This window comes from Pyrgilauda ruficollis, unplaced genomic scaffold, assembly GCF_017590135.1.
Source record: "Pyrgilauda ruficollis isolate IOZ18807 unplaced genomic scaffold, ASM1759013v1 scaffold190, whole genome shotgun sequence".
NCBI lineage: Eukaryota > Metazoa > Chordata > Aves > Passeriformes > Passeridae > Pyrgilauda > Pyrgilauda ruficollis.
The window spans coordinates 42,701-64,117 of NW_024518096.1; the positions used below are offsets into that span (position 1 = coordinate 42,701).

A 21,417-nucleotide genomic window follows, 5' to 3' on the forward strand; every position below is an offset into this window, starting at 1 on the left:
GGTGATGTAGGCTGCTTTGAGTGATTAAAAAAAAAAAAAAGTAAATGCAGCTGTAATGTGACTTCTGCTGTTTGTGTGTGTCATCTTACAGAATATTTTGGGAGGTGACCAGGGGCCAAATGGCTGCTGCTTCAGTTTATCATAATCCTTGTAAGCCTCCTTGAGCCAAACCAGCAACTGTCAAGTGAGGTTGATAACTATAGCTCATGTGTCTGTCTGTCTCTTCTGAGCACAGGATTGAGAAAATGCACACTGCTTTATTTTCTTCTCTGTGTAGTAGAGCTGGTTATGGGTGTAACAAAGTACTGTTCATCCGACTGTCTCTGCACAGTGACAGGAGAAAAAATTCATTTAGGCTCAGTGGGTGTCTGGTAGACTGCAGCCAGCACTCTCAACAGTGGGCATAAGTGATATGTTTGGATTTAGGTGTTGCCTCCTGTGCCATATACTTTCTGTTGCATGTCCTCTGCCAAATTTGTGCTTCAAATATAATATTAGTAATTTTTAATAAATTGTGTCAGAAAGCTATTGTGACATTTACCAACTCTGGCTTTTACAGAGCCTGTCTTACTTGCCTGTTGTCTCCTAGTTTTCTGTCTAGTTAGGAGACTGAAGTGCATTCAGATTTTATTTGGCTTGCTGTATCTGCTTTGAATAAACCTTCTCTCTTCTACCCCACTCCCTTACATATGCTGCAAAGCATAGCATAAGAAGTATTAGCCAAGTAGTAGAAAATGCTTAGTAGTAGAAACAAACAAGTGTGCTCCTTTGTACAGGCTGATTTTGCTTCCTGCTCACATGGTGATGTGAACTCTGGTGTTCAGTTCATGCAGCAGGATGAATTCAGTATTTCTAAACCTTTTAAAATAGTCAAAAGATGTGGAGTTGTCTGTGGCATGTTAATAGTCCTTACTTTTAATCACAAAAGCAGTTAAAAAAAATCCATACACAAAGAATTCTGGTTTGAGAGGTTTCATTATTATTCATCGTGCGACTCTTTCACTTCATCCACTGAAGTACTGGTGCCAACACAAAAACAAAACTGCTTTAGCGAATCCTAAGTATTGAAAAACAAGCATGAGGTTTTGTAATACAGCCTGAAACTGAATAAATGTTTTTACACTAACATTTGTTTTATGAAATCTCTTCCTCTCCAGTAATATTGTGATGGTATAAGTAGATACATGAAGCTATGAAATAAAGTTGCAAGTATGCTTCTGGAATTTAGTAAAATATGTAAATGTGAACAATTTTTGAACCCTTTTTAGAGGGTTTATTGTGTTTGAAGTAAGGATTCTCTTCATTATTTGCTTTCACTCCACTTGATCTGTGCAGTAATTTTTGTTTCTCTTCTCCTTCCCTGTCTCCTCCTGAAAATATCCACTGCCAAAACATTAGTTTCATTAGAAGATGTTCAAAAATAGATACCTTGAAATGGGGAGGGCTGGAAAGTGAGTGAAACAATACCTAGAGGAATCTTTTTTAGTTTTGTTTTCTTGGAATTCCAAGAAAACATACCTTGCTCCCATGCCATGAGCATTCATAACAAGCCAGTTTTTGGTGAGGGGAGAGTGAGTATTCCTTGAAGGTTCAAATAGGTTGCACTGTCTGACTTTGTTTTTTGTGTGTGTCTCTTCTGTGGTGAGAGCTGTGGAAGCATACTAGGGAAAGTGTCCTGAGGAGAGATTGTTCAGTGTATGTGTTGGTGATAGAGGCTGCACAAAAGCTGTGTAGTAAGAGAGCCCTGTGCTTCCTAAGGAAAAAGGACTGCTGAGCTCAGGCTTCCCTCTTTCAGGACATATTAAGGTACGTGCATGTACTGAAAAAGACATGAGAAAGGGGTGTGAAGTGAGAGTATGTGGAATAGAAGGCTAATCAGGCCCTTGTGTGTCTGAAAGTTTGGAGCAAGGATTTAAAAATTGGTACAGATCTTTCTCCGTTTCTAACCCCATCAGGAAAACAAGAGACAGTGACTTGAGAGCGAGCCCTGTTTCATAACTAAAGCCTAGCTGATACCTGCACTAATACTCTTCTTGTTGCTGTGATGGCAAAACTAAAACAAAATTAGCAGAGTTGTTCTCAACTTAGTAGTCCTTACTGAAGAAGCTGGGTTTGAAAATGCAGTTATGTTCTGCTTGGAAGGAGCTGAATTGTATTTTCAGGGGAGATCCACTGTTTCTGGCCTTGTAAGTTCCTGCTCTCAGCAGTTACATCCCATTACTTGTTTGAAGTCCACAAGAGACTGAAATAATGACAGCACTGGTCTTGGCCATGCCCTTCCCTTGTGATCATATTCATGTGCAGTCTATGCTCCCAGGGTTGGGGAGGAGGCCCTCATTGTCACTCCTCAACTTTGAATAATTAAAATATCTCTTGAGTGTAGGGCTGATTCATCTACAAGGAAAGTTCAACTCAAAACCTGTAAGTTGAATCTGAACTCGGTTCTTGAAAGATTTCTGAGTTTTCGACCGGGCTGGTTCCAGTATTTGTTTTGGAGGATGTTGTCAGACTCCTGAGGGCTGGGTGGGCAGATGTTGCTGCTTTTTATTAATTGCTCTGTCAAAGTAAAAGTACTCACTGAATCCCCATCCGACAAATTCTGGCTTTTCAGAGAAAGGAGATGCTGGGGGAGGGATTTAGCTGTTCTTTTGGAAAAACCGTTCTGGAGCCCTGGGGTTCTCGCTCAAGATAAGTTAGCTTGGGAAATAAATAATGGGATTTGACTGCTGTGACCTCTTGCTCTTCAGGTCTTGGTGGGAGACAAAGCGAGTACTGTTCTGAAGAGATACGTGGAGAAAAAGTACACGTTTAAGTGGAAGCTGGAAATATTTGTGTGGTTGTGTTTGATTTCTTCAGAAAGAAGTTACTGTTTCTACAGAGCTACACAAGATGGGGTTGGGAACATACCAGATTTATCTTGATGTGTATTCTTACAGTTAAAACATTGCTGGCTAATTATCCAGTGCAGAGTGAGTATGCTTGTGTTGGAAATATGCTTGTTTAAATTAATTAAGAACCAGTGCACCTCAGGGGTGTTACTTGAATGATGAGAGGTTGCGAATCTACAAGGGGTTCAAGATCTCAGAGGGGAGAAGCCAAGAGCAGAACAAAGTTTCTCTTCTGTTGATGGTGGCTCAGACTAATAGACCTTGTGCCAGTAGTAGTGACCTGATATTGTCCCTGCATGGCTAAGTCAGCCTTCACAGCATTTCTTCTGTTAATTAATCTTTCTGATACTGTGCATTGGGCTAGGTACCTCCTGTTGTCCACCCTGCTTTTCTGACTCTTGTTTGTTTTGCTGTGGTGTGGTCTTAGTTAACTTCTGCCTTTGTTCAACACCCATGGCAAACATTAATAAGGGGGACTTGCCAAAGGTTCCAGTTGGTGTCTCTTCCCTGCTCTTCCCCCCAGAATCATGAACTCAGCCTCAGTGTAAGTCACTTGTATTTATATTGCATTTAGACTTGAAGTACACTGAAGCTTCCCTCATATTGTTGATAGAGAATTGGATATATATTCCACAGTTCATTAAGTATTGTTTCATTTGAAGGTCATGAGTGAATAAATTCATCTGTCATGTTCTTCCAGCAGAAAGGACAATTTTATGGCTGAATAGAGTATTAAAGCTCAGAATGATGAAAGTGTTTTGCATGTATAATGCACTAGGTATTTGGGCAATATTAATGCATTTGTTTGGCCCCCTAGGGTTAAGCCTGCACATGAAAACGTGCAACAGGTGATGTGCACAGAATGAAGCCCTTGGGGCTGCCAGCAGAAGCATGGCTGCTGGAACAGTCCTGTAGTTCCCAGTTTGGTAGAAGCTGCTTTTAACAAAGAATTAAGCTATTTTGGGCCTGAAGTGGTGGCTGTGAAATTCTTGCTTCCAAATGAAACTTCCCAGAGCAGAAGGGGTAGAGAGGATGTGAGAAGGAGTGTGCTGAATGGGATGGGGCAGTTGGGACAAAGAGTCAAACCAGCTGCCATTTCCAGCTGTCAGGTTTTCCTCCCCTGCCTTCACAGTAGGCGTGACTGAGTGGGCCTCCCATTGGTTCTCGTAACTTGGATGCATTTTTTTCAAGGAATGGGAAACCATTTCAGTGGTGGAAGCTTAACCTGTGGGTATGCCTTGGGCTTTGTTGTTCACCCAACATGTGTTCTTACGTGTGGCTAGTGGAGTAGCGACTTAAATAATGTTCTTGGTGAATACTGAGTGATGTCTCTGGATTTCATGAAATTATTGTGTTATTTTCCCTTCAAACACAGACTGATGAGCTAATTTGCAGTGCCTTTGTGTTGTAAGGGAGACTTGTCAGCTAGCTTTTGAGGGAACGTGGTGATTCTGAGGGAGTGTTTTTTTCCCATAGGCAGAAATACAAGCAAAAACATATGGTGGTATAAAACATCCCTGAAAGAAGCCAGGGAAATGACCTTTCCTGACAAAATTCTGAAAAATTTAAAAGTTTATTCAAGGAATTGTTAATAACTTTTGCATATGTAATTTTCTAACATAAAAAATTTTAATAGTGATTTAAACTATAGCACAATTGTGTCTCATTTTTGAGTTCAACCAAGGCAATAAGAAGGTCTGTGTTTAAGAGGGGAAGAAAAAGCTTGCTGGCTTTTGGCCTGTTGGAATTTGATATATTTTTAAGTCTACATCTGCTGTGCTTGCTGTATTTGTCCATGTGAGTTGAATTGCATCCACTCATTTAGATCTACTGAAGCATGAATGACTTGGAATGAAAGGTTTGTGTAAAATGGTAGACCTGTCAATGAATAAATAATGTTTATATATGCCTATAGTTCCTAGAAGTAAATCCTTAACCATGTAATTTGATAGAAAGAAACTGAAAGCATTGCTGTCAGGTGGCTGGGAATTTTTTTCTCCCATTTAAATTCATAGGATCCAAAGAAAGCCCCTTAGATCCCTAAAGAGGTTTTCATGCTGAGATAGTACTTTCTTATTTTTTAAAATGTCTTAAAAAAAAGTCTTACTGTAAAAAAAAAAAAAAAAAAAACCAAAGGAAAAACTATACAATTCCACTATGCAAAAATAGATATTCATCGCTCGGAGGTAACAAGCATGGTGCCAGCTCCAAAGCTTAGTTACTGCCAGTTGACTGAATCTGACTTCAAATAAGAAACTTTGCAGGGGATGAGAAAAGATGTAATGGCTGTAGGCATTTTATCTTAAGTATACTAAATGCTTAAAAAAAAAAAAAAAGCCATGAACCATACTGTGTTTTTCTCATCCTGTTCAGTATGCTTTTGTGATCTCTATCCTAATGCTTTACTGTAAGCATTCTTTGGCAACAGGGGCCTCTCTCTACCCTTCAAGGCACTATATGTTAACAAATAATGTGGTCTCTGCCCCCTTTGTAAAGGGATACTTGTTTTCCAGATAGAAAGAAATATCTGTTCTTTTTTCCTCATTAAAAAATCTTGTTCTGTGAGCATTTAAAGTATTTAGGAAGAGTCAAATTGGAACTGTGCTTAAAAGTGAACATTCATTGGTGGGAAAGACCATCTCAGTCCAGAGTGATGTTCTGGGTGTGAAATATAAACACACCAGCTTGTCCAGGATACCAACACTAATCTATTTTCCTTTTTTTGTGTGTGTGTATGTGTTTGTGTATGTTGGTTGTTTTTTTGTTCACTCAGCCCCTTCTATGGAGAAGACTTTTACTGTGAAATTCCTCGGACCTTTCGCCATCTGTCATTTTATATTTTTGACAGAGATGTTTTTCGAAGGGATTCCATCATAGGTATGTTTTCATAAATTACTATTTTCCTTACAGCTTATTTCTCTTGGATTTTAACTTTTACATCATTTGCAGTCTTAGGAGTTGGGGGTCTTGATAGGACTGATAGTGGTAACTGCTGCTCAGTATTGTCCTCCTTTTGTCAGTTGTCAAAAACGCTTTCAATATTGCATATTATATATTAAAAAGCTGGGGAGAAAAGCACTGTCTGTTGTGATAGTGAATGCAGGTTGCAGTCTAACTAAAACAGGCTGCAAAACCTTGTTTAAATGTTGACAACCTCATTTGTTCCTGCAAATGTTACTTTTTATTTTTTTCTAGGTGCAGGGCCGTTAGTCTTGCAGTTTTCCAGGGCCCCACACTTGCACGTGTACAGTATTGTTAAACTATGGCTGCCTTAACAGCCAGCAGAGGAGCAGCTACTGGCCGTAGGTACCCCAAGTACAATGATGACAGAATTTTGTAGAGCATATCAGAGCAAGCTATCACCTAGAGAAGAGCTCTAAAAGATTTCCAATGCCTGTTTGAGACTGACAAGATTCCTGCTTTTCCAGATATTATTTGCTGTGCATTTCATCAGCAGCAAATTGCGTAACACTCCGTTTATCTCTCTGGGGATAAAAACTTTGTCAAAGCTTAGTTGTTATTGAGGGGAACAGTTTCTGTTTTAAGTCACTTGAACACTTTGGGTTCAGTTATTCATCTCTTTTGAAATAGATGGCTATGGCTATCTTGACAGAGGTTGTAGAGAGGAAGTTGTCAGATGTTGAGCAACAGTTTGTATAATGGCATAAAATTTATTATCTTAAACCATGGAGTGGTGGTGCAGATATTTTATGTGTATCTTTACATTACAGTAATTTGTCATGCAATCACAAGCTTTTTCTTTAATTATTGTTTTACATATGAGCTTCGAAAGTAGGTCATCATTCTCTTTGTCCGTAAGTGAGCTCATGTGTGTGTAGAATCCTGGGGAGGAGGGAGTCAATTTCTGATTGCTGTGTGAGCTTTTGGAAAGCTTTTTGTTCTCTCTAATGTCTAGTTTCCCTTGTACTTTGAAAGTAACAGCTCCCTTCTTTCAACTGATGAGGTTTTCGTTGTTGAAATTCTGATCTCTTGTGTGTCGCCAGTTTTCAGCAGCTGCAGTGACCCGTCAACAGGCCAGGGAGTTTTCTTGCTCAGGGCTTTACTCCTTTTCTTGGAGAAACAATCTCTTGAACCACTTAATATGTGTCAGACAGGTTAAATTGCAGATAGAGAAGTGAAAATATTTTTCTTTTCTCCGTATTTCCTAAATTCATGTTTTAATAATCGAGCTTTGATGTTGGAGGGGAATTATTCAGGAGATGCTAGAGTGATCTTAAAGGTACTGGGAGCAGTTTGTGAAGAGGACATGCAGAAAATATAAAGACTTTTGTTTGCATGCTTGAATGATTGATCAAGTTTTATTTTTTCACTCTCTTCAGGAAATGGCAATGTTAACTTTTGCATGTATTGCAGAATCCACAGGTAGGCAAACTGGTGTGTTACTATATTGGTCTTAGGATCACAGAAAGGCCTGGGTTGGAAGGGATCTTCAAGGCCATTTAGTTTCAACACCTCGGTTGAAGCATGGTGAAGTGGACACCTTCCACTAGACCAGGTTGCTCATAGCTTCATCCAGCTTGGCACTGAACAATTCCAGGGATGGAGCATCCACAGCTTCTCTGGGCAACCTATTCCAGTGCATCACTACCCTTACAGAAAAGAGTTCATTCCTAATGTCTACTTTAAAGCTACTCTTCATTTAAGGCCATTCCCCCTTCTCCTTGTCACTATGTGCCCTCCAGCCTTCTTGTTGGCCCACTTCAGGCACTGAGAGGCAGCTGGAAAATCTCCTTGGAGCCATGTCTTCTCCAGGCTGAGCAGCCTGTCTTCATAGGAGAGGTGCTCCAGCCCTCTGATCAACTTAGTGCCCCTCCTCTGGACTCATTCCAGCAGGTCCACATCCTTCTTGTGTTGAGGGCCCCCAGAAGCGCACCAGCTGGGGTCTCACAAGAGCAGAGTTAGAGGGTCAGAATCACCTCCCTAGACCTGCTGGTCACACTGCTTTTGTTGCAGCCCCGGGATACACTTGCCTCAGAAATTTGAGGTGCACATTGCTGGATCATGCTGCACTTCTTGTCCACCAGCACTGCCAAGTTCTCCTCTTCAGGGCTGCTCTGAATCCATTTTCTACCCAGCCTGTGTTTGAACTTCTGATTGCCCTGACCCATATGCAGGACCTTGTACTTGGCCTTGTTAAACTTCATGTAGCTCCCATTGTCCCACCTCTTCAGCTTGTCCAAGTCCCCCTGGATGTCATTCCTTCTCTCCAGTGTGTCAACCAAACCACGTAGCTTGATGACAGCATTGATGTAGCACTAGAAGTCAAAACTCTGGTGTTTCCTGCCTACATTGAGATTTTACAGTGCATATTATGTATTGTAGTATTTTTTCCTCTCCTCCTCCTTCTGTTCCCCTTCCTACTTATTGAGACATGTTGGGAAAAGCATTTCAAAGATAGAGAAGTGTGATAAATAGCAATGGAGAGAAGGAAAAAAGAAATCCAGAATTACTGTCAGTTTTGATACTACTCTCGAAGTTCTGCTTGTAGTAGGAAATTTTTCTGGAAAGAGAACAGTGCTCTGGAGTAACTGCTTATGGCTGTTTTCAGTATGGGAGTCAGCAGCTGCAAAGCTCAAGAATGGAGTTTTTTTTGAACAAGGGAACTCTTCAATTTGTAAAAAAAAAATTGTCTGTAACATTTAAAAGCAGCAGTTGTTCTGTGTGTATCTTCAGCTCAGTTTTAAGACTTAAACCTTTTCTTGAAGAGGCTTGAGCAAGGAAGATTTGGAAGATGGCCTTACTGAAAGGGGTGGTCAGAGTAGAGCTAGAATGAGCTCTTTTCCACTGAACCACCAAATTCTGGAGTCAGGGGCCCTTTGTTTGCATTCCAAAGATCACTTGTAACATTCTGTTATCATGAGAGATTTATGTTGAAGACAATGTAGTTATTCATGCTCATCCAGCAATGAACTTTTTCAGGGGAGGGAGTTGGGGGGTTGTCTTCCATCCAGGAGAGACTAATTTAGAGTCCATATGTTACTGGGCTTGTGAATTTACCTGTGTGTAAATTGTCTGACATCTCTTGCATTGTTTTTTTGGCTGGTTTTGAGGGGGTTTTGAGACAAAGAATGGAGTCATATGGGTCAAAATGGTGAGAATTCAGCAAGTAGCTACTTTTTGTAGATGTCTGGTTAGCAGAATTCCATTTGGTTCACCAATTCCATTTGGTTAAATGTTTCCAGAAGTTTCTCTTGCTATTACAATACTGACTTCCAGGGTTACTGGAGCTCAGGCATGCTTTTATGTATTCAAATATGAAGTATAAGTTTGTGATGGTAAGTTCTTTAACTTCAGAAATGCAACTCAGCATGTGACAGAGGAGAATGGTTAAGCTACCAAAAGCGGAAGATGTGGGAGAGAGAATATGAAAAACAAGAACCCCCTGAAACCTCTGACACAAACTTCTGAGAAGAGCCAAACAAACTCAAACTGGAACATGTGTAGCAGATATGTTTTGGAACATGCTGTAGTATTTTGGCATACAGGATGGGAGGATTGTGCAGATAAAGATATCTTTTGGTCTGCATGTTTGCTTATTACATTTGCATTTTCTGCAATCATAATTGCTAAGTCATCTGGGATTTTGTTAGCGTAACAGGAACAACTTTTGAACCATTGTGTCTTGGAAGAATATTGGGTACTAGTTGAAATGCAAATATAATGAAAATGCAGAGTTCACTGGATCTGAAATATTATTTTTCTCTTCTTTTAGATAAAATATAGCAAATAGTTACTGTGAAAGTAAACTAGTTTTAAGTTGTTGTTGAAGTGATATTGACTGTTACTGGATAGAGTTTATGTACTGATTTATATAGTATGTTGAGATGCTTTGAGTAAGAAATATACTACTGAAAGCAATGGTAAATGCATTTTAAAATCACATTTGTTTGTTTCTGAATGATCACATAGCAGTAATAGGCCAGCTTGCTGGAATATGTGTCTGTAATGTGTAGAATTTCTATTTCCTTCTAGTTGTTAGAATGAGAAAAACACGGATGAGATGGGGCTAACTTGAAAAACTCAATTGGTGCCCCTCTGGTAATAATGGGGAAAAAAGATGTCTCTGGCTAGTTGCAGCAGAAGGAATATTAGGATAGTAGTGCTGCTATATCAGGCAAATGTTCTTTAATGATTGTTTTGGTATTTTTCAGCTTTTTAGAGTTGTTGAAGGAGACATGCTATAACAATAAACATGTAATAACAATAAACTGGGTTTCTCACACCTCAGTAACTGAGCTAGATTTACTGAGGAAAACCATATTTGTGGTATGCCATGAGCTAGTATTCTTCTAGGTGTGTAATGAATAGCTCAGGCTTGCCAGGCTGTGACCTTAAACATACAGATCAGATCAAAAACAGGAAATATGCCACACCAAATCACTTAACACTTGGGTGAGAGATTGGTTGATATCATCTGTCCTTCAGGTGACAAGTACACAATCATTTATCCTCTACTTAAGTCAGTTTGGTTTTTCTCACCTCAGCATTTCATTTGTTTTGGTGAGAGATACATGACTTGCCAACATCTGTGCTAAGCAGGAACTGAATAGAACAAAATGCTGCTGTGCTGATGGGGACAGAATAGTGCTGAATAAAGCACAGATGTGAAATGTTAAAGCTTTTCAGTGAAGGAGCAGAAAGCCAGTGGGAGAAGACTAGTGTGTGGTTCTGTTAATTACATTTACAATAACTTTGCTGCTCTAAGTCACCTTCATACAGGTTGTTAGGTGTGTTGTATGACAAATTGAGACTCTTGTGGCCATTGTATCCTGGCAGGTTTTAACTCTTTTCCTGCTTAATGCTGGATGAGGTGAAGCAAAGTAAAGCACTACAACAAATTTGCCTTCAGAAATAGTTCAACTTAGCTGATCTGGGCTGAAGTAGATGAAACCAACTCATAGCTCTTGGAGACACTCAAAAAGTGAAAACACCTAGGAATTGAAAATTGTTTGAGGTTTGCATGTTTGAATTACCTGTGCCTTTGTTAATGGTTACTTCCAAAGCTGAGGAGGTATGTTTGTAGGATTGCCATAATTTATTACCAAACATCTAAGCGAACCATCTACTGTTATTAGGTAACTGTTACCAAATGTAGCTGAAGCATCACCTTTTTATTTCAGTATTTCACTGGTTTAAAAGAAAAAAAATTGAAAAAATCATCCCTGATGAACTGTGCTTCTTGCTAGTTAAGTGCAGGAAAGATTCTCCAATAGTGCATGAAGCAGAGATCAAAATTTTAGTAGAAAATAGTGTTCCTTGGTTTCTTTTAGCCTGACCATGGCTTGGGCAGTGGTTTGCTGTTTCCGTAATGTACTGGTGGATGATGTGGGAGTAACATATCTGCTCAGTATGATATAAATATAACTACTAAGGAAATAAAGGAAACAGATGACTCTTCCACAATGGCAAGTCTCAAAAAGATATAAGCTAGAATTAAATTAGAATTGTTTTAAGCTAAAATAAATGCTCTCTGCATAGAATAAGTTGTTAGGATGCACTCACAATATCTTTTAGCCTGATGGGTGGTCCCAAGAGCAGGAGAAAAAAGTTGAGCTTTCAAAAGCTGGTATTTTTTTGCTTCTTCGTCCTAGAAATACAGATACAAACAAAACTACTGAACATAATGTGCTAGAACCTCGACTGTCTTTTCATGCAGCCCTCCTCCTGACATGAGGACAAGTTTTAATGTTGTCTGTATGTAGAATGAGGGAATGAACGAGGCGGTTGTTCAGTGCAGGCAGCGTACTGAGGGATTTGGTGCCTGCTGGAAGGCAGACAGCAGTGACTGCAAGTCTGGAGTTCAGGACTGCTCTCCCGCTGCAACCAGCCACAGGCTGTAGCCAGTGTCTCAAGTGTAGAGCCATTTTAAGGGCCCAGAGAGCAGCTGGGAGAGAGCTGATACCAGAGATGTGGTAGATGAGGGTTCTTTTTGTTTGTTTGGGGGTTTTGCTGTTTTTAGCAGGGAGGGAGAAATTCAGATGGAAGCCAGGTGAGATCTCTTGGATTGTGACCAGCAAAAGAACCCTGATAGAAGATAGTTCATGCAACACTGCAGCTTCCCACTTTAAATTATAGAATCTGTGTTTTGTCAGTTCAGGCAATGCTGCAGCTTGCAACTTTAAAGGATAGAAGCTGTGTTTTGTCCACAGCCTACTTTTCTCTGCCTTATTATCCAAGATAAATCCCACAAAGGGGAAAAATGGATTTAATAAGTGATATTCTTAGTATATTTGGATTAGTTTAAAAAACCCAAACAAATGAGATTGGGGTCATGAATATTGCATACCTCAGTACTCTCTGTGGATGCACTAATGCTGTGCTGGAAGTGTTCTGCTATTATTGCCACTACATTCTTACCCATTGTAGCAGATGGTCTAATAGTGCTTGTGCTTCATGGTGCACTGAACAGGAGCCAGGAGGGAACAATTCTGCTGCTTCTAAAGCTCTGAAGCCTTATGTTGTCCCTAATTCTCATCTTTGTAATTTTGAAATAGGGAGTTTGCTTGTTTCGATCTTTTTCTGTGTTATGGGAGAGGGGAGTGCTGTTCTTGAAAAAGGCAGGAAAGGTTTCTGTACTTTCATTTAAAGACAAATAACCTCTCATACAGATAATTATAAACATCTAGGTAGGTTGGAATAGCAGTGATGCTTTTTGTTTCAAGATAATTAGGCTCTCACAGCCTAAAGTGTTGATTAAAATTGGTTCTGATTTGTCCCTAGTCTTTCCAGCTATTGAAAGCTACTTTCTTTATGAACCTTCATATCAGTTATATTAAATCAATACAGTGATACAGTGTGTCTGTGTATTAAACATACTAATATGAAGCAACTTCTGAAGTAGCTTTGAGGCTCATTTGTTGCCTAATACTGCATAGGAAGGAGACAAAGTCTCTGTTCAGAGCTGAGAGAAGACTCAGTTAATTAGGCTTTTGGGGCCTTTTAATGTGTGACTCAGACCTAACCCTTTGCTGTAAATTAACTGTACTGCAGTCATTGTTAATGAAGGATATTATATCATATCACCTCACCTGGCAGCAGTGTGTAAAATTCTGTTGTTTTCACTGTGTAGGTGTTCCAGGATAAAGATAACCTAAAGAGAAGGTGCAAAAGCTCCTGAAATACTCTGATTTTAGGCTTCTGTAAAATAACTGTTGGATCCAAATGTGTTGGATCATGCTTCAGGAAGGGCCTTGTGCCCTTTTAAAATGACAAGCTCCTTTTCTATTGCTGCTGTGCTACTTTTTCAGTAAAGAAATATTCTATTAGTCTAGCATCTGTCATAAATATTCACACATCTCATCTGCAAACTAGAACTATTACTCTTGAAAGGTGGGATGTAATCCTTCAACCAATGCCTAATGCTTTGTCACCAACAGGTAATGCAGACAGAAGGTGGTTGTGTACAGGTGGAGAATGCCTGAGCCAAATTCTGTCAGTCTTTGTATGGAGATGTTGACCCTGACTTAACAAGCCTAGGCATGTTCCGGGACAGGTTAACGGGCTGCATTGACTTGTTTTGGAAAAATGTTTGTAACCAGTGAGGGATGGGCACTGAGGGTGTGGTGCTTCCACAAGCACCTTCTCAGGTGGTATAGCCAGAAATTCCTACCCTTCTCTGTTCAAAATCTCTGCCTCTGTGCCCAAATTAAAGATTTCCTGCTATCTTCTGTCTTCTAGCTATGTTGATCTGACTCTTGAGTGAGGAAGCTCTAAAACAGGTCAGTTGAAATGACCTTTGTGTTAAAAATGCCAACACCACTCACATGTGACCCATGAAACTTATTTCTTATTCTCTTCTCCTTGCACAGAATATTTATTCTCATTGTTTGGATTTTTTTTAGATTAGCTTGATTTCTTCAACAGTTTCAATATGCCCTGCTTGAGAGGACAGGGGTGCATGGGTGGAGAATGTAGGAGGCTCTTAAATCAGTTTGTACCAGGGATTATAAGTGGAATTTGCAGCTTTAAAACCATCCAGGGCCTAGGTGGTAACTTCATTAATCTGTAAGCTGTCTTGTCAATAATAAGTATATTTTTTTTCCCTAAAGAGAGGTTCGCAGAAGGAGGAGCTCAGTTGTGGCATGTTGCACCTTTGTTTTGAACACAGAGTTTAGGATTTAAATGTTGCAGTGAAGATCTGTTCAGTCTGAAGTGGGAAGTGGGAAGGGGGATGGTCATAGGGAAAATGTTGCCATATGAATGGAAAACACACAGGATTTGTGTGAGGTTTTCCTACCCTCCCCCAGGCTGGGGTCCTGTGAGCATCAGGCATCAGACAGAAATTACTCAGATGAGAAGAATGTTTTTACTTCATCTTTGCTGGTTATTGCTGAGAATCTAACTTCTAAAAATGTAACTTATACTAAGTTTTGAAATTACACCTTACATTGTTCAACAAGCTTGGCTATTTCCTGCCTCTTCCCATACAGTGTGTAAAAGCTTAATCAGATGCAGACTCTGCAGCCTGGGGCCACTCTGAGGAAACCAGCAGGAGTGGCTGGGTGCCTCAGGTGCAAGATTTAGAGTTTCTTGATGCTGTCTGGAAGCCACCCAAGTCTTGAGACAGAGTGCAAGACAATGGGCTCGGCTTTGAGAGCATGCTGAAGAACCATAAAGAGGAAGACATCCTTTAAATGAGTGATGGTAAATCTTTGTGACCTCCTGTGTTGGGTTTATCTTCAGGGAGAATTACAGCTTCTTATCGTGTAGTGTCAGGTCAAATGACAGGTGCCAACAGCTTGTGATTATTGGCCTAGATTTAGCCTAGTTCTGGTGCTGTGGAAGTTGTTTGAGCCAGGTCAGATGTAGGTCAGCCAGTGGAAGAGCAGTGACTGTGTAGACCAGGGCAGAAACATGACCATGCTCAGCACCTGCACTTTTATGTAGGTCTTTTATGTAGGTCTGGTGATGAGGAGGAGGAATGTGAGCTGGATGAGCATATGGACATGGCTGGTGCAGGTGAAGAGTTTTTCACAAATTGAGAGGGAAGCTCCTCTGTGTGTATGCAGAGAACTGTTTATCAGGGCAGATCAAACATTCTACCTTATCAGTAATATATCTTTGTATATGTTTAGACTGGCTGAACTCTAGGCCCTGTTTTTACTGCCACCCTCTTCTTTTTCCCTAGTAGATTTTTCTTCTTTGTGGATCATTTGGTATGCAATGAAAACCCCTGGATAATAGCCAGCCCAGTCAATAAGTTTCAGTCATTAATAAAACTTGCTTGTGTGCAGAGCAAACAGTGCTGTTCAAACAGTTTCCTAATCAAAACAGTTGTATCACCACATTAACTCCCTCAGAGCCGGAGGCACGTGCCATTGCCTGTGAACACTTTGTATTGCAGTCATGTACTGACTCCGTGGCCAGACCCATCTGGGTTACCCTGCCATCCTTGATGCAGAGAGCAGAAAGTGTCCCCTGCTGAAAGAGGGGACGGTGATCACACCGTTTATAGCACGTGCAGATTATTGGGAAAGCATCCTTGAGTTTCCTGCAGGGCACTCCTTACATGGAGGTGACTGTGAATGAGATGATGGCGGCTGACGGTGTTTGCAAAGTGTGTGCAACGCTGCCATTGAGTGGAGGATTTCTGCAAGAGATTAAAGGGTAGAGTGAGGATAGCAAGCAGTGAAAGTAAACAATTTCGAGTGAGGTCCAAAGCAATTAGTGGAAGGTCATGCATTTCAATGTATTGCTCTCAGAGTGTTTTAGAGAAACTAGGTTCCCCACAAGCCACTGTGGTTGGAGAATAAAAGTAGAAGCTTTGAAAAAACACAGTCATCATCCCATGGATTCTCAGCAGAATAACTTGGTGTCTTCTGTTCAGCACAGTTCAGATGTCTTATTTGCCCTTCCTGCCATAGTATTTTGTAGGTTTGTGTAATTTAAATACTGCTTTTCTAAGAAGTTTCAAGAGGCTTGCTCTGCATATCCAATAAAGAGTCTCCCTTGTTAATCTCTAGTTAAATGTTTGGCAGGAGATGGATCTGATAATCTCTACAGGCGAAGCAGTGAGAGGACGGTGCTGAGGACAGAATGAACAAGACTTAGAAATAATGGGTCAGAAGTTCTGAAAGGGAAACTAGAGCAGAAACCCTGCCAGATACTATGGAGGGCAGTTGTGGAGGAATGGCAGGGTAGTTTAGGAACTGGGACTGGAAATCTGGAAGATGTCATCAGAAACAGCCTGAGGTGACAGAAGAATGCAGCTGCAACATGGTATGGGGTATAGCCCAGCAAACAGGAGGGCTGGGTGAAGCTGTCCAGTTAAAGGAAAAGGCCATAAATTGAGGGAATGCTGCTGTGTAATAACTTGCTGGTAGGACTTGTGTAAGCTTTTAGATTTCTGAAGAGAAATGCTTTTTGTTTGCCACTTTTGTAGTCTTTGATCATGTGTTTTCTTGCTTTTTTTTTTTTTGCTTTGTAAATGTGTTCTGTTAACATTTGCTGGGGTGATGTATTACTGACATCTGGCCATTTAGGTTGCCTTGGTACTCTTTTTCCCAGAAAAATATATTCATTGGTGAATTTTATCTAACAACATTTGGTTAAAGAAAGTCTGTGTTTTTATGACAAAGCAGTGGTTGCAAACTGTATGTGAGCAACTCACTTTAGCAGCAGAAGTCTACCCAACCACGCTGCCAAACCCCAGCTTCCTCGAGCCTTGTCAATGTCTCTGACTGCCCTGGATTCTTTCACTTCAAACATGCTGCTTTGCTCAGTGCCTGGGGAGCCACCCAACCCAAAGCAGCTTTCTGAGGATCACGTGCTCCCCAGGCATGCCACACTCAGCTTTGTGTATACAAAGAAAGAAGCTTGGAAAAAGTTTCACTGCTCCTCAGAGAGTGCTTTACATACTGCCTAAGAGAGGTTGGGCAGGACAGAAATTGCTGCATTGACCCTTTGCATTCATGCAGACTCTCAGTTCACAGTGTGGAACTGGGTGCTGTTACTGTACCTACCAAACTAGATCATGTGGTAGTGGCAACAGGGGTATAAAAACATAAGAGTTAAAACTCTTCAGTGTTTTGGTGTGTGTTTTCCCCCCTGGCTTTTCTCTACTGTCAGGGGTAGCCCTTGGGTGGCTCTGGCTAATGTAATACCAAGTCTGAAAGATCTGAGTGAGAGAGAGAGGTTGACAGGGCCCCAAAATGCAGATGTGGGAATCTGCTGTGACTTGACATCTTGAGTTGTTTCCCTTCTCCTACAAAACTATACAGTGAAATGCCTCATCCTGAAATATTGTTGGCAGTAATATGCGTGGAACATTTAATTTGGGATTGTTACAGACAAAAAATCTCTGCAATGCTTTCCAAGCTTTTCTTTCCACAAATGTAATTGCATGTCAGAGAAGTAATGATGACATTTTTGTTATAAGCATATTTACAAGCTTGTCCATAGTGTCCAGTGTCACTCTGCTAGGTGAGTAGGACTTTAGGAATTTTCAAGTCATTCACAGAATGCAGTGGAAAAAGATGCTCATCAGAATTGTATGATCCATCAGTACTGTGCTCATTATGTATTGTGTAAAGAAGTATTCCCCAAAAAAATATTTTCCTTGCTCTAAAGCCTTTCTTGAATAGGACAGGCCCTAAATCATTGTTTTGCAACTTGGTTTTGATGGAAATATATCTTGATAGACCTACAGCATGTCTTAAACTCTGCTTCTGGTTTGTTTTATTTCAGGAAAGGTAGCTATACAGAAAGAAGATCTGCAGAAGTATCATAACAGAGACACCTGGTTTCAACTCCAGCATGTCGATGCTGATTCAGAAGTACAGGTGAGATGATTAAAAAAATATCTTGGCAAAGAGTATTTGTAACAAGGCCATGGCAGTTTCATGGGTTTCATAACTCTGGGACAGATATGTTGCTTCCGTACGGAAAGGAAACATTGCCCATTAGTATGGTTTGGGTTTTGGTGATAAGTGTAGGATGAATTACAAGTGTGCATAAATCACTGGGGGTCAGGATTCTGCCTACAGAAATAATTAAAACAATGTGAACTATCAGGTCACTGATAGAAGGAGGGTGTGTTTATCTCAAGTATCGAATAACTTCAGACCCTATAAATAGCAGTTGATTCCTCAGGGAGTGGAGCCATCTTGAAAATAGTATCTGCAGGTACTGCTTAAAATAATTGTGTTGGCAGGTTGCCACAGGAATGGCAACAAGTACATCTTAAATGTGAAAAACATTCCTTGCCAGATCTCTAGGCCCTCTTCCATACAGTGGGAATGCTGATAATTGTATTACTTCAGCCCTAAATAACATTTAGGGTTTGGTACTTTGCAAACTTTTGTACACAGTGTGACTCCCCTTTCTGTACTTTTCTTCTTTTGAAGCAGGTTCTGTTTTCTGTTATGACATTAGGTCTTGTGAAAACAGCCATTATAACAATGCAAGAAATCAAAATTATATAGCAGGATACTGTGCCAGTTACTTTTTTTTTTTCCTCCTGTAAGTATATTACACATCACTTTTGAACCACAATGTTTGTTTAGGAGGAGACATGAATATGTGGCCTGTGCAAAAGTCTCAGATAAATGCAAGGGGAAATGCCTCTTAGATACTTCTGTATGGTAGGGTTGGGCACAGTGTCTTGGCTTTTCAGTCTGTGTGCAGGTCTGCACATACCAGCTTGGAAAATGACAGTTGAAATGCACACACATTCCAACATACAGTGTGGTCATGTATGGTGAAGCATATTTGGAAAAACATGCAAGATTAGGTATTCTTTTTGCTTGGAGAGACAAATAATACACTGTTGTGTATATGATACAAATAAAGCTTCAGAACAGCCTCTTCAGCCTGTGACATTCTCTTGTAAAATATTGATTCTCTAATGCCACATTTCAGTGTCACTGGTGATGGAAAGGCTTTTAACAGGCTTTTAACTATGAGATCTATTCTGTTTACCCTGGTGTGTCCCTGTCTTCTTACCCCTAAGCCTCTTATGACAGTGCCTTTAGAAAAATAGATTAAGTGTTTATTTCCTGTAGGATATGAAAACTTTCCCTTTGTAATTTATCAGTTGAAGAAAGCCAATATTTAGATAAGCTTCTGCATTGTTTGTTTTGTTACAATATTTATACAGAGTGAATTTGTGGAAGCTTTTTAGACCAGGGTGCTTTCTAGAGCAGCAGTGGTAATGTAAGGTGCAGACAGCTGTAGCTTTGAGTGATGAGGAGCACAGGATTTGCTGGAAGCATGTTCTCTGTTCATAATTGTGAAGTGCAGTTTATCACTTCTGCTGTTTTCATCCTTACTAGAGCCCAACTTTTAAAAGCTGTTTCTGGGCTCCATGATAAGCATTTATTGCAAGTAGTGTAAATATGATTTACACAATGCTCTAATTTTATCCATTTATTTAAATGTTCCTTGGTCTTTATGTTGAGACTGCAAGAGGGCTTGGTGTTCCATAATAGTGGGAGCAGATTTGTAAATATTTTGTATGAATTCTTACGCAAGTGAAGATAGCCAAATGATTTTTTTTTCTATCTTTTACACTTGTAGTATCTTAGTTGTCCTAAGCACTTACTGATTTGTAAAGGAAAATAAAATACTTGTGTTAATGATGAGTATTTATACAATGTTACTCAATTTTCAAGAAAATAGTTGAAGAATTTTTAATAGTTAACATTTGCAGTCAATCATGCAAATACTAGTACAAAGGCAGTCTTAATGTGGCAATTATCAGTTTTATCATTCTAGCAGTTTTTCCAGTGCAATCTAGTGGATTAAACATTGAGCTGTAGACCAGGAAACTCCTGCATCTTCTGCTTTTGTCAGCTAGTGGCTGTTGTACTATTTTCCATGTTGTAGATCCCTTCATGGCTATTTAGTTATGCATCACAGCACTCTATTGAGGTAAGGTATTGTCACTCCCACACTTTGAATACAGTGAGAGTAAATGTCAAAAGAATGTGACTTGCTTGGGGTTGTGCAGTCAGACTGAGAAATTAAAAAAGAGACCAGCTTTCTAATTATTTCTAATACATTAGGCCGTGATCTGAAAGAAACTGGGTAAGAATAATAAATCTGTGAGGGACTTACTTTACCCTGTGTGAAGTCTGAAAATACCCAGGTTTTAAGCAGAGCAGCCAGCACAGTCAGAATCTGAAAACCACCTTAAAAACAATGGATTGTTCAAATATCAGTAATATTGGATGCTGTTTTTCTTGTGGCCCACTTTTGGGACATGGTACCTCATTTTTGAAAACAGACTGATTTGAAATTATAGATAATAACACTTGCGATGCAAGAACTGTTATTTTGAACTATCTGAAGTTTAATGAGAGGAATTTAAAATTTTGTTCATCATGGTTTGTACCTATTTGTATGAGTCCTGTATACTTTTAAAAATCAGTATGTGTTAATATTGTATAACTTCATCACAGATTGTTTCCAAGGTCTTTAGCTTGAGACTTTGAATCTAGTTTTATGGTTTTACAGTATTGCCAATTCTTACTGTCTTATAAAGGTGCTTTGTATGTTCAGGAGTGAGATTATGGCTTCATAAATTTTATTGCAGATAAGGATGTTACTGACAGCAGGACTACATTAATTGTCAGACTACACAGATATGAGTATTGCTGTCAGATGTTTTAATGCCACCTCCATTTATTGCTTGACAGCAGGTAAAGGAGTCTAGCATGATTGCTCATGCTGAAGAAGAAAATGAGGGCATTGTGTGTCTGGGCTGAGTGCTGCTGAGCGGCCTGTGATCTCGCGGCGCCTTGTGTTCAGCCTCACATGGAGCAGCAGAGGCGGGACTGTGCAGCTGCTCAGCCCACAGATGCAGAGCAGGCATTGTGACCCACCCAATGTCTTTTGTGGGTTTGGTTCACCATTTGGTCTAGCAAACCTGCCTAGTGAGATAATCAGCATTACCAGGTGCACCTGGATTTCCCCTTGCCTGAGTCAGTGGAAAACAGTAGCTACCAGAGCACAGTGCTGTGTCAGTCAGCAGTGGGCTGTAACTGCCCCTTGAAGTTGACAGGCTTGTACTCTCTTGGTACATCAGTGCCCCCACATTTCACTGTCTGGTTTTGCTCTCACTAGTTTGAAAATAACCCATTGCGTAGTCTGCTCTAGTCCTGTCAGTGGATATCCTGCATGCTGTTGGGATATAGCTGGGTGATGAAAGAGCAGTTGTGCTCTAGCTGGTTAAGTTTGAGCTGCTCTGTGAAGAGCAAATGATGAAACTTCAGCTTGTATTTGTGTTTGGCATACAAATATGAAATGACATGTCTGAATATTTCCTTTTTAAATATAGAATAAAATGTTAAATGCGATTGGGAAGTTTTTTATATAGAGTACAGAATGGAAGTTAACAGCACCATTAATGTTTAATTTATGGCTTAACTTTCCAGACTGAGAAACTTGTTTTGGAGGTAGAAAGCTATAACCAGGTGGGCTTGTGTGCATTTAGCTGGAGGAATTTTAAGTTCCCATCTTCTGATGGAGCCTGCCTCCTCCTCAGTACTGTGCCCAGAGTTAAATGCCC

At 40.1% G+C, this 21,417-nt stretch overlaps 1 protein-coding gene across 4 annotated transcripts in view; it reads left to right on the forward strand.

The window, feature by feature from the left end:
• Positions 1 to 21,417, forward strand: part of RASA3 (RAS p21 protein activator 3) — a 107,490-nt gene that overhangs the window by 22,279 nt on the left and 63,794 nt on the right. For all 4 annotated transcript variants that reach the window (XM_041465733.1, XM_041465735.1, XM_041465734.1 and 1 more), the window contains exons 3-4: positions 5,662 to 5,765; positions 17,595 to 17,689. In XM_041465733.1, coding sequence (XP_041321667.1) covers positions 5,662 to 5,765; positions 17,595 to 17,689 — 199 coding nt within the window. The remainder of the gene's footprint in view (positions 1 to 5,661; positions 5,766 to 17,594; positions 17,690 to 21,417) is intronic.